The sequence below is a fragment of the Fusarium pseudograminearum genome, chromosome 1 (genome assembly GCF_000303195.2).
Source record: "Fusarium pseudograminearum CS3096 chromosome 1, whole genome shotgun sequence".
Taxonomy (NCBI): Eukaryota; Fungi; Ascomycota; class Sordariomycetes; order Hypocreales; family Nectriaceae; genus Fusarium; species Fusarium pseudograminearum.
Genome location: NC_031951.1, coordinates 2,701,977 through 2,715,206, shown reverse-complemented (window position 1 = coordinate 2,715,206; position 13,230 = coordinate 2,701,977). Strand labels below are relative to the sequence as shown.

Here is a 13,230-nt window from a genome sequence, read left to right as displayed (position 1 = left end):
TCAATCCAAGATAGACAGACAGGGTCAGGTCAGCAGCGGAGTCAAGCTCTAAGCCAGCTGACGCCTCTAACCCAAAATGAATCGCAGGGAAAGTATCCTTCCTTTTCGTTATCAGAAGCTACTGCTTCGGTACAATATCGACACTACCTCGCAAATTGGCTGTGCAACTTGTACAACTCTGCACGAAGCCGGTTAGCAAGGTGCCGTAGGTGAAGCTCAACACGGTATTGCTGAAAAGACAATTCAGCCCCTGCTCTGATTTAGCGTCCTAGGGCTGACATGATTGCAGGGGGTAATGCTGGCAGTAAGACCTCCTAGGCCCCCTACAGTGTCTAGAGCGTGTCATCCTTGGTAAGGATCTGAGGGAACTTTGCAGCGTGCAGAAGATCACCTCCACCATCTCGAGATTAATGCAGCTCAAGTCGGTTAGTTTTCAATAGCTTGACAGGAGATACTGTAGCGACTAACAGTGCAGCCAGCGAACACAATTGTATCCAGTCGGAATTGAAGGAGTCAAAGACAACTATCAGCTCAGGCTTTCACAGGTCAGCCTAGACAAAGTTCGGCCACCATTGCGAAGATTGTAGCGTGGTGAGATGTGATATTCTTAGAAAAAGAGGAACAACCCTTTCAGAGTATCTCTAACCAATTGTAGAACCGTAGACGTGACTTTGAGTTTGTTCCTCAATCAGACGGAGAATTTGGTTGATTCGAAAATGATGTTCTCAGTCTGGGTCTCCCCGAGTTTGTCATTCAATCTCATTAGCTCTTACATCCGTACTCTGTACAGGACGTTGAATTGATCGTATTATTCTCTCGTTCCACTACACACAAGTCCGTGATATGTTTTTTTCAACAAATGTAACATGACCCACCCATTGCTACCTTTGTGGTGTAAATGTGTCAACGTCCAGGCTGGTGAGCTCTTGAATCATCGACCTTTTTTGCGGCTGTTGGTCGACTGAGTATCACATAGTCGGGTACCACCACCTTTCCTCCTCTTAGTTTTCTTTCCCTTGGGGAGTAATCGTCTCTTGTGAATCCCAGTCTCTCGTAGAATTTGAGCGCAGATTTGTTACTCACAAAACATGTGAGCATGGCTTTTTCGATACTTGGTATGTTCTCTGCAACGTCCATGTAGTAACCCATGAGCTGTTTGCCTAGTCCGGTTCTTTGCCAAATACCTGTTAGCCTAACGGTCTCGCATGTTCCATATGGCGCACTCCATCAAATTCCGCTGGTGTATCGATAGATCCCCGTTGGATTGCGGGATGGTGTATAGATAAGGCCGTGTTGGCTGACTTACCCTTGTAGTTCCTGTTTCAAGTGAATCTCATAACAGTAAACCACAGCTTCGTGGTTCTCAAAAGTGGGCATAAAAGACGTAAAGCCTTTTATAGTGCCTTGTCCGTCTTTTACCAAGATGTATCTGAGATCTGGCGATCGCATCTCCTTCTTCTTTGCAGCCGGATGCCACCCAAGCGATGAGTCGCGATAGTCTGCACCGCTTGTTTCATCTACCAAGTTGTAGCATGCCTCCAAATCTTCATCACTCATACATGTAGGCCGTGCAAGACTCAGGGTACATGTTGTTTCGCCTTGAGGATGTTTCCATTCCGACCAACTGTCACTGCAACACAGCTGTCACCAATTGATCCAAATACGGTCCTTGTAGTCAATGCTCACCTCGGTTTTAGATACTGTGTAAGGAACTCATCATCTGAGACCTTGTTTGCGATTTCGACTGGGTTTTCTGTTTTTTGTCGTCTTCTTCCTACGAGCCTCTTTGGTTCTTTCGTATCACCTGTGTCCGTCATTCTGATAACTCGAAACAAATTACGATGGGAGAAAGATGATGAAAAATAAATATTTAAACAAGCAGATGCAATGGACACGGCCGTACCTGCCACTAACAACTTGCTGGACCCAGGAGAACCCAGACCCGTTCGATAGCCGAGGTTGGTCCGACACGATGTGAAATCGCCAGTTGAAGCTTTCCATCGTCATTATCACTACAAATTTCGTGTGATGAGCAAATTCACTATTTCGCAGTCGAAGAGGTAGTAACCGGTAGAATGGTCCTCACTACTCGTCTGCTGGCTTTCAGCCGTGGCTATGCCACCACCCGCGCAGGCGGTTCTCGTCTCAAGCCTACGCTAAATCTCGACCAGGTATGTTGGTTTAAGTCTGGTTGATTATGAGACGAAATTCTGATGGAGTAAAATAGTTCATTCAAAGAGGTCGAGTCTTGGCATTCTACCGTACTATTCTGCGCGGTACGAAAAAGATTCCTGACCCTACAACAAGAGCCGAGTCTCGAAGATACGCCCGTGATGAATTCGAGAGACGTCGCAATGTGGCAGACTCCGTATGTTCCACTCCCTTCCTTCACTTCTTGATAGTCCACGACTGACTCGATCTACCGCAAAAGGCACACGTTCGATATCTCCTCTCAGTTGGCAAGACGGAATGGGAAGGCATGGAGAGGTATATCGATGGTATGTAGCGCAGCAAAGTTGTAGTTGTAGTTGTACATGTCGGACAAGCCTTCAGTCCCCCACCGCGCGCTGTACCGTCCTTCTCCATCGACCTCTCAGAAGAATATTGCAAGGCTCCCAGTGACGCCTCGCAAGAAAAAAAAGGAAACATCCAGTGCATTTTGCTCGTTCTGTCACGCATGGGGATGTAAATCTCGCTGCCGCCCGTCTAGAATTCGTCCGGTCCCGCAATTCGTTGAATATTATCGTACAGTTTCCTCCCGTATCTCACGATTGGCTTCTTCTTCTTCTTTGTTAACCTTGTCGTTGCTTGTGTCGAGGGTTTGCCTTGCAGATGATGTACAAGTGTCCATTATGTCGCTTGCCGGCCTTCCTTCGCACGACCTGAAAGAGTGTGAGCCTTTGACCAAGTCACAAAGGAGACCTGAAGCATCAAAGCTAATGATGTCCTCCTTGATTGTTCCTTCTCACCTTGCAGTGCTCGCATCGCTTCTTTACCGAACTTTGGACCTTCATGCCTCGAGTCTGCTGCATCAAACCGTTTCCCAGCGCTCGCGAGATGGGTGTCGTCGCGGGGCTGGTGAAAAGCGACCAGGGGCCGCGAGTCGCAAAAGCCCCCAAGGCATTGCTCGGGGTCAATGATCTCGCTGATAGCGTGAGATTTCGAAGAAAAGAGGCCATCGTGGTTTGCTTTGGACGGTGACGACTCTGAGTCTAGGTTGTACTCATGAACCGTTGAGGTTTGCTCCATGAGCTGGATCGTCAAATCACGTGCCACTCACGCACCCCATAATCCACTTTTATTGTTCATCAACAACATCAACATCAACGTCGCCATTATCCATGGCTTCGAGGTATTAAGAAATATGGCCGCTTAAGACATAAGATGTAAGGAGCACGATGATGCTTTCGTGCAAAACACACAATCCATTCAGCTATCTTGAGTTCCAGGTAGGTACGTACGTACGTACGTATCGAATCATCTGGCTACTATCCTTTCTATGTGGTTGCCAATGAATGACCCTTTGTATCCTATCTCTCATTAAACCTCATCAAGAGTTCCAAAATCGGGCCATTAAAACCAGTCCATCCTTCTGGGGCCAATAACAACCGTTCCGTTACGGATATAGCAAAGACATTCGTCTATTACCAAGCCCATGATGTATCAAAAGAAAAAAGAAGGGGGAAAACCACTTTCTTCACCAAACCCTTTTTTCACCAAAAACCGTCCTTCACCTTGCCGTTAGGGGTCCAGATATCGTCGCCTGGATGCTCATAAGGACCAAAAGTGTCCTTGTACGGCTCATCCAAGGTCCTGTACATCTCAATAGCAGTCTCGAATGTGTGCGTAGACTTGAATCCGTTACGGTTTCGAGGGTTTTGATGACCCTGATCTTCATCGTAGTGGTTGGGGGCACCTATTTCGTGAATCATAGACACCAGAGTAGGACGCATGGAAGGATCCCGCAAGTGAGGGTAAGTTCGCAGGTAAAGAGCGAGCGATCGTTCTGAGTCAGCAATCAAAGCCGCGTCTCGGGCCTTTTGCCGCAGTCCGTCCGCCTTCAAAAGAGTAGTCAGAGTGGGCAAGCCCTGCACACTGTCGTAGTGGCGTTTGAGATCGCGGACAAGTTGATTTCCATTGCTACGTTGGTAGAAGTCTCCGTCTGGCAAAAGAACCTGTGAAGGGAGTGGATCTCGTTCCGCCTTGCCCGTCTTGAAACGGACCAGGTCTTGTCCATTGTTAAGAATGGGGGCATCAGCATTGAACTCCGTAGGCTTCCAGTCAGGGTAGAAACCCGTCATGACATCTTTGCTCCAGAGCTTTTGGTGGTCGGCCTCCTCGTCCAGCTTTGAGCGCAGAATGCAACCTGTGCACAGCCAGTTATCAAACTGGGTGGCAAACCGATTGTTCGGGTGGAAGAATTCAAAAAGAAATTCATAGCCACATGATGCGCAAAAGTAGAATTTGGTACCCATTTCCAAGTAATAGTTGCCATTGCCATGTTTATGTGACACTAGACCGCTTCGTACAGCTTTCAACACATCGTACTTGGCTTGCCTCATTGCGTTTTTATCCTTCGACTTGACGGACTTCAAATCGAGAAGGCGATAAAGGCCATCTAGAAATGCGAACACCTTTCCGGGCACCATTGGAATGTTCGATAAGAACGTCATAAAAGCTGCGTTCTCCTCCATTAGGAGTTTGATCTTCATTTCGCGAGACTTCAAAACCGCTTGCATGATGACAGTGAGAACACCTCGCTGGACCTCTTCATTGTTTTCAACTTTCCAGGTAAATCCGTAAGTCTCAAACTCGCGAGTAGTCTTGTAGGGCCGGCCCGCATGGTATCGCGGGTAAAAATCGAGTGCTTCCACAGGCGGAAGGTGCTTCGCCTTGCGTTCTTCGTTGACTTCATGGATAAGGTCAAGCAGGAAGATGACATCTCCCAAATGTAGCATGGGACACTCGTAGATTCCGATCATTTTGACATGAGGACAGGCTCGCAGAATTATAGCCAGGAGTCTGCGGTCAAGCAGGGGAGTCTTGTGGAAGTGCAAAACTTCAACTAGGTGGCTGCGTTTGGCGATGGCAAACACTGGAGGAAGAGTCAGTTTGTAATCACGATAATAGAAGTAGTGACTTACGTAGATGCATTGTCTGTGTAAGGGCAACCTGCTTCGACATCTGGTATTCATGGTTTGGCGCTGGGTCGACGGTGTTTTTGAGAGCCACCATAAGATTCTCTTGCGTTGGGATAGACCGCGCCATCTTGACAATGTTCTTTTTGTAGCCGTAGTTACGGAGGATGTGCAAGACTTGCTCATCTTCTTCCTCGTCGCGTTCGGCATCGTAGCCGTATGGCGACGTGAGGCCACATTCTTGCTGTATGAAGAGCACAAGTTTTCGGATGTTGTTTCGGGCTTCATTTTCCTCGATTCGGAGCTGAGACAAGCGTCCAAGGCCGTGGTTGAACTCGTTCTGAGTGCCTTCGGGGCTGACACAAAGAAATACAGCAGATCCGGTTGGCGGCTCGTGATAGCTGGCAGTCGTAAAGTCCCACACTGCCATACCCTTTGATAGTTTGGCCCACGGGAGGGGGAACGCCTTCGAAAAGGACTCAAGCTGCTTCATGCCCTCGGAGGCAAGCATTTTTCCAAAGATCAGACCATATGTCTGCCCGCTGTCTACAACCCCAAAGAGGCTCGAAGTTTTGATAGGGGTGAGATCGGCGGGGCTCTTGGTCATGTCATGGCCAGAAGTATCAATGAGCAACTCCCGAGACTGGACATAGGTGCCTAGGAAATGCGTAGGGTTGCCGTTATTGGCGTACAGGAATTCTTCCCGTGAAGCCGCTCGCTTCTCGTTTTCCTTGACTTTGGAATTAAATTCTTCAAGGACTTCTCGGATCGACTTGCTGGTTACCAAATGATGGTAGCCGTGCTCCTCGAGGCGTCTGCGAGACTTTTCTGAGTCATACTCGTGAATAACTTGCTCTTGTTTTTGGCTAGATTCAGACGGAGGATAGTTACTGGAGCCAACAGTTCTGGTAGAGCTCAATAAATCATCCGCATTAGGACTAAGTCCCATTGGAGTCTTTCGACGTCGTGCCATGTCTATAGAAGACGTGTGTAAGTATATGAGGATTGGGAAAAGGAAAGTAAGGCAGGTGTATGAGATGTACTAATGGTAAAGCGAGATGAAATAAGGCGTGGCGTGGGTGAGAAGTTAGGAGAAGAGACGACAAGGTATGATATGGAAGAAAAAGTAACGTCCGTCTGCGTACGTGTGGATTATGATGATGATGATGATGATGGGGTAGGAGAGGATAACAAGGCTTTATAGGGAAGAAGAAAATGTAACGCCTGTCCTTGCACGTGTGGAAGATGGTGGAGAGAATATCAAGGGTTGATAGTAAACAAACGATGAATGCAGGTTGCGTTTGTACGTGAAGAGGGGCCAAAGAACGGTACAATAGGAAGAGGGAAAAAAATGGAAAAAATATTGCACTCACCAAAAACAGTGCGAATCTTGGTGTATTCCAAGATAGGTGCCAGAAGGAAGACGTAGATGAAGTAGGTGCAAGAAGTAGGTGCAAAAGGTAGGAGTCAGGATTCTAGATGGGTAGCAGTCAGCGCTGGCACCGAGATGTATCACGCAGTGGAGTGGAGGAGGAAGTGTGATGCTATTTCCAAAGGAGAGAAGAAGATGGTGAAGGCTATATCTTACCTGCAAGTCAAGATCGCGGATGATATGAGAGAGCGATGATGAAAAGGAAGAGATAAAAGGATGAGAGAGAGAAGAAGGCGAAGAGTTTAAGTAGGTGACAAAATCGAGCAAATACAGACAGTGATTCACTGCCCTCTCTATCCAAAGCTCAGCCTTGCGCTGTGGATGTAGGAGTGGAGTGGAGGAGAAGAGGAGAAGGGAGATGTGAGAAAACCGTTTGGAGTGTTGCAGTCACGCGGCAACGATGGGGCAGCCGGAGAGAACGAGAACCACTTGTTGGCCAGGCAAGCAAACGCCGAGCTGCAGAGATGGTATATAAGTAGAGAGAGGTACTGCCAGCCAGCTGGAATATCCTGACAAGATATCGAGTAGTGGTTTGCAAGTAAACAAGGAGTGCCCGTGTAGATTATATTGGCTTCTGGCCAGACAGCCAAATAAGGGGTATTTTAGGAACTCGATAATCATGAAGAACGTGCTCAACATGAATGCTATTACTTGATATTATGTATTTCTTGTTCATATAGAAGTGCTTGTTTCGCTGTTCCGGAGTCGCGGCACTGGCGATTGTTGTTTGCTAGTGACCCTCTCTATACTACAGCGCATGGTTTCAGGGGACCTCGGCCACGAGCAAACAACCAAGCAACTGCCTTCTCGAGTTCTATTACTCGTATACCAATGTACAAACCATTCCGAGTAAACTCTCGTTATTGGAATCCCCGAAGAAACGAGAGAAATCCATCAAGACTAACTAGGGTACTGTTCTGATATACCCGCCAACATCACCAACCACTTGTTCGTTACCGACCGAACAACATATGCACCAACATAGAAAAAATACAATAACAAAGTACATTGGCCTGAACAAGACTCGAACAATACACTGTTACTGCGTAGTTGCTACAACCCAATAAAAGTGGGTAGACTCCCAAGTCCCCTACCTAACCCCCTTTCAACCCATCTGATCATCCCAACCCCGGATGATTACAAGAAAACTTCAACAGCGTATTTGCATCACCAATATAGCCGACATATCCAGATATCCATAGTGCAGTGTACTAATCTCCGCTGAAGCCTAGGGCACAGATGCTCTCGAGTGGAGGCACCGCGGTCGCTCCTCCCATTATTCTACACACAACACGATTCCCAAGCACCAAGTACCTTCACGAATACCTTGCTTCAGTCCAAAGACCATGCCAGTAGACACGCCCAAGTTGTACTTTCACCCGTGTCGTAGTCCCAAAGCCGCAAGCCCGTACATCCCCTGAAACGCTGAACGAGCTGCATGCACAAGCCGATCGAACAACACAAACAGCTTCAAATTATCACAGCAACATCCTTTACCAGTCTATGTCACCCAACCCCGCCAGCCAAGGTAGCTGCGGTTAGAAAGGCAGCCCGAGATCCTAGGATATCGGAACCCAGTTGACAGTTGCGGTTAGGACTGACCCAAATCCCTCCATTGCGAGCCAGAAACATCACCTCTGACTACCTACGATAACAGCCGTGCACGAGCCTACGTATTCTTGCTCTTGTGTTGCCCTCTAATTCGCCGCATGTTCTTGCAATAACCTGACTTTAGTTGCATCGAGAGGGAAAGCAAAACTGGCACAACATACACCCTCGAACTCGATTGCGCAACCCCGAACTTACACTGACGATGTGTTTAGGTCGTCTACAGTTCAGCCTCGCAGCAACTAAATCGGCGGAAAGCGTTCGAGGCTTGTACGGCAGGCGATCAAGTCCCGAGAGCCCCTGAGTCGAGTTAGGCCAGTATTCCTTTAAACATAACGATGGGCATAACTGAACCAAGCAGAGACTCTGCCAATCGAGTTCCTACAGTCGAAATAAATGCTGGCACTGCGTTGAAGCTCGACCCGACAAAGCATCAGATCGACTGTCGCCGAACAAAGACACCAAGGGCGCCAGTGCAGCCTCCAACGTTGGTTTGATGGTCAGGGGCGTCGCGCAAACAATAGACCAGTCCTTCAAAGAGAATAGTGGTTAATGTTGACTTGGCTGCATCTGAGAGGAAAACCTCACCACGCCCCAATGGCTATCCGAGCGAGTATTCGAGTCTACAGTTCTGGGGTAGTACTGCTGATATCGCTGCCCTTCCTCTTTTGCGAGGCTCGACAGTGCATTGCCAGATATCCGGAGCCTTATGGTGATTGCATCTCGTTAAACTACAGATACCACCCACCCCAACCGTTGCTGTGTACCAGGTAAGTCAGTGATGTACAGATATGCACATTGACTAATCTCAGATCAGATCTCGATACAACGATACGGTCCTTCGAAGGCGCACAGGGATAGACAAGCATTCTGCTCGAATCGTCAAAGAGAAGGCAAGCTAGTAGGTAACAGAAAAGTTGACCTCCAAGCTTTGGGGTATAGAAATAACCCAAGATTATACTAATATTCTAAACAGCATAAACTGACTTGATAATTACGTCCCTTATGCCACAAGCAGTCAACTTTTCTGATACCCCGAGGGCAAGTCATGGCATCTCTCACACGACATTGTTCCTTGCATTGCACTCCCCGAATTCACCGCCATCTGCACATACAATACCGCAACTGCCCTGATAAGAAATGTGCGGCCAAAACAAGCTAATGTATTGTGATATCGAACAAGGCAATAATACGAAGATCACAGGCTCAGTCAAGAAAATCAAGAAAGTAACAAGAAACAGTCAACAAGGAAGTAGCTCGGAGACACAAAAACCCTGCTTTAGTACCGCATTTGATATTAAATCAAGCTTGGTTAAGCCGAGTTCGCAATAAACCCTGCCTTATCACGCACGCACTCACATGCCGAACACAGACAAATTGGTGCATGATAGGGCCAACCAGTCAGTAACATTTCCCGAGTCTTGTGGGTTTACACCCAGCTTGGGCCAGGGCCCTGCACACCATCAACTAACAAGGCCATGAGAAACAAGGACAAATCCAGTCGTCCAGGGAGCTTTTCTTTGGGTGTAGTGCAGTCAGTATCAAAGAGTGGTGGACACATGGCGCACATGGCCATGCTAGGAGGCCGTGGCGTGTTCCAATCTGCATGACTGCGGGGTCCTGCATCGACGTTTCGTTTCGTTTCGTTCCCCGGCGAGGGTACTGTACATAGTAAGGTCCAGACGAGACAAGACCAGTCGTCATTGCCTTGGGACAGATGGGATCAACAGAGTGTGACAGTCCGGCATAGAAATCACATTTTGCTATAACTCGACCAATTCGAGAACACCACGGAACGGGCGGTTCAACAAGGTTGCTTGCTTGCGTGTTTATCATGGCACGCATGAGCACGAGACCATGCAAACGGGAGCTTCGGTTGCTTACCTTCAAATAAGAAGAGCGATGATAATTACCACATCTGGGACGACTCACCTTGACTTCAAAGTTGGATGGATGGTTGGCTGGCTCGAGAGTCGTCAACTGCACGAATCCTTTCATGCCAGATCCGACAGCTGAGATAAGGAGCTAACTCGTTGTAAGCCCAATATTAGGGGCGCCATCTGACACCAAAAAAAAAATACTCGGTACATACAAGGCGTTCAAATATTCATCACAGACATAGAGATAGACACATAGTACCGTTGTTCGGAGATCGCCAACGCGTGGGGACGGGCGTTGGACAAACAGTCCCGCAACATCAAATCATATGACTCGAAACGGTGGTGGCCTGCAAGAGATAGCCATACCGTTACGCCTAATGCATGGGACAAAAGCTTGTGAACGACACATGATCAACCGTGGCGGGAAACAAGAGGTTTGTTGTCGAGGTCAACCAAGTCGGTCACAAAAACGTCAAAACGGACCCTTCAGGAACCCACTCACATCTCTCTGACCGTATATCGCCGCATCCGAGGCTGAAGAATCACGGGTCGAATCACGACGACTCAGAAGAATATCGCATTACCATGCACTAGTCATTAAGAACAAGTGGATCGTCCATCCTGTCCTGTCTTGCCAGTGTCCATTGAACAAAGGACCGCTAGGATGAGTTAAATTGCACGGTCGCATAGAATCTCAAATAAGATCAACTTGTGGAACTGCCCCAGCTTATCATTTGATAAAATCCGAAAATATGCGAGTAGTCAGTCACCTAAAACACACATGGACTGCATTGCTTCGGCGGATTGTTTTGATGGCAGCCAAGCAGCATCAAATGAGTCATGGGCACCAAGATGCAGTTCCATTCTATAGGCCAAGGCGTAACGGATACCATGACCTGACTTGTTCTTTCAGCAACGCGGCCAACTTCATCACTGGTACTCCGTACTCTGTATGTACTCTGTAAACAAAAACAATAAACCGCCATCGGATCGGATGGATGAGTGGCTGATCAGGCATAGTCTGACTGGGCACAGATAATTTGGAAAAAGTTGACGACTTTTTCAGCCGCGAGAGGAAAAAAAGACAAGGGCCCAAAATCTAAACCCAACAGACTCAGGTACCATCGGTCGATGAGGGATCAGCCATCTCAGGGATGGAAACTGTAGGAAATCTCAAGCCCGGAGAATGTCGGTGTGACCCGGGTAAAATTCAGCCATTGGCAACATTAGTCGAACCGAAACCAACGCCCTTGTTTCGGGTCCTATTCCGGGGCTCCAAGTGGCAATACTACAGCGCCGTTGGAGCAAGAAACCGCCTTGAACGTTGAGAATCAAGCTCGACAAGATCTTGGTCTGCCGTAACCCTCATGTTGCAATGCCTGGACGACACGCAAAGAGGCTGCAGGGTTGGTCTCCACAAGCCGAAGCCAAGCCAGCATTACATGTGGATGGACGTGGTCGTAGTTGTGGTTGCGCTGACGGGCATGTGGACCTCATTTGCATTGCATTGTCCACCAGCGGCGGACCGTGTATGGTGATCATGATCGTGCACTGGGACCATCGTCTCTTCCTTTTGGCGCCCACCTCTCTGATCCTCATCAGGGCGGCTGCCTGTTCGAAAAAAAGACGGTGATCGATCAAAACCCAGTCAACGCTGGAAGGGAGAGCGGGATCTTCCCATCAGTGAAATCATAACGCCTCGGATATGTAGTATTTCGAACAAAGATAGGGGTCTCAGTCGAGACCAAAGGGCTGTGCTCTTTCAAGTTCACGCATGGGCTAGCCATTTTGATGGTTCCTGCCTGTGCGACAAAGCCACCGACTCCTAGGTTTGGGCAAGCTGATTCAAACACAACTACTATTGACCGATTCTAAAACATTCGATATACCGCTTCTACCGCTTTAACGGCCACACGAGTAAGTTGGCATGCATTCTTTGCAGGACGTCGTGCGTACAGCTGCTGTCTATCCCATCAACAAAGTCTTTGGCCCTCAGTAGTACAATACAAAACAGTAGCCTCTAAATAAATGCCTGAGTCAAGGGAATGAAGGATGGGCATCAGTGTCTGCGCCAGAAGCTCTATGGTGTTCAACGGCCTATGCTGGCTTGGTGATCGCGGCTCTGGCTGACAGGCTATTCCCAAATGGTTAAAGGGACTATGCTCGAGATGGCCAAGGTGGCAGCTGAACTTCCAGTCACCTGCACGCACGACGAGGGAGAGGCGCGATCGTGTGAGCTACGCCTGGGGTTACTCCGTAGTTTGGATTGAACTGTACTTGATTGTGGGATTGAATATTGAGTGGCCGATGCAGCAATCAGAGTGTGGCATCGCGGAATTGTGACACGGTGATGCAATTGTGAATGGGTGGATAACCTTCAGCGTTATACTGGACACTAGGTCAAGTCGGGTACAGTGTGTTTATGACTGATGATTATTCTTGATCCTTGATTCTTGGTTCTTGATGGCAATGATTAAGACGGCTCTCTCACTTGCATTCAGTTGATCTTGCTCGATCTCTAGGGTAGTGTTCGTGTGATTCATCACGATTCTCACATATTAGGAAGTGAGAGAGCTTAACGATAGACAAATAAGGGTCTCAGAAACAAGAAATTATGGGCCTTTGAGCCAAAGTAAGGTACCGGTACTATCTTGGGACACTGAAAGGTATGTTGTCGTGCCACATGTCCAGCGATGTACCTCCAGCGCATGGCGATGTATCTTTTATGGAGTGGTGTTCCCTTGGTTCAGTCGACCGTATTGATTGATTCGCCAGAAGTGTGTCGAACTAGACCACAATGCGGAGCCTGTTTAATACGACATTTTCGCTAGCGTCCAGCCGCCGTAAGGCCATGTTCGGGCTTGAAACCAATTCAGTGCAATCTCTGCTTGAACTCCTTCTTCTCGAAAGAAGATATCAGAGAAATCAATAGGTTGGAAATCGCCAGACTCCAAATAGAAACATGCTTTGATCCGATAGTGTGCCTGGTAGCGTCTGTCAGGGTCGGCTCCCGTAGCTATGTCATGTTGGAGGGTTGATTTGTGATATTACTGGAGCAGAACTCCTGTTGGAGGGTGCTTCTTCTGCGGGTAGTACATAGAAGCGTGACCTGACATGACATGACCTGACACTTGGGGGTATTAGAGTCGAGGGCAAGGAAGAGCACTAACGC

The 13,230-nt window shown here is 48.1% G+C and overlaps 4 protein-coding genes across 4 annotated transcripts, besides 1 other annotated feature; 1 reads left to right on the top strand and 3 right to left on the bottom strand.

The window, feature by feature from the left end:
• Positions 1-903: 903 nt before the first annotated feature.
• On the bottom strand, positions 904-1,817 carry FPSE_11636 (uncharacterized protein; the record flags this gene model as incomplete). The annotated part of the gene is made up of 3 exons (XM_009264753.1): positions 904-1,171; positions 1,307-1,624; positions 1,687-1,817. 3 exons carry the CDS (start codon positions 1,815-1,817, stop codon positions 904-906), a joined length of 717 nt encoding a protein of 238 aa, XP_009263028.1.
• Positions 1,818-2,075: 258 nt separating this feature from the next.
• FPSE_11635 (uncharacterized protein) lies at positions 2,076-2,506 on the top strand (the record flags this gene model as incomplete). Its single annotated transcript, XM_009264752.1, has 3 exons — positions 2,076-2,171; positions 2,228-2,368; positions 2,432-2,506. 3 exons carry the CDS (start codon positions 2,076-2,078, stop codon positions 2,504-2,506), a joined length of 312 nt encoding a protein of 103 aa, XP_009263027.1.
• Positions 2,507-2,792: 286 nt separating this feature from the next.
• FPSE_11634 (uncharacterized protein) lies at positions 2,793-3,179 on the bottom strand (the record flags this gene model as incomplete). The annotated part of the gene is made up of 2 exons (XM_009264751.1): positions 2,793-2,882; positions 2,970-3,179. 2 exons carry the CDS (start codon positions 3,177-3,179, stop codon positions 2,793-2,795), a joined length of 300 nt encoding a protein of 99 aa, XP_009263026.1.
• Positions 3,180-3,713: 534 nt separating this feature from the next.
• Positions 3,714-6,111, bottom strand: FPSE_11633 (uncharacterized protein; the record flags this gene model as incomplete). Its single annotated transcript, XM_009264750.1, has 2 exons — positions 3,714-5,095; positions 5,145-6,111. The coding sequence occupies 2 exons, from the start codon at positions 6,109-6,111 to the stop codon at positions 3,714-3,716; spliced, it is 2,349 nt and encodes a 782-aa protein (XP_009263025.1).
• Positions 6,112-6,288: 177 nt separating this feature from the next.
• Positions 6,289-6,313: a microsatellite.
• Positions 6,314-13,230: the final 6,917 nt, after the last annotated feature.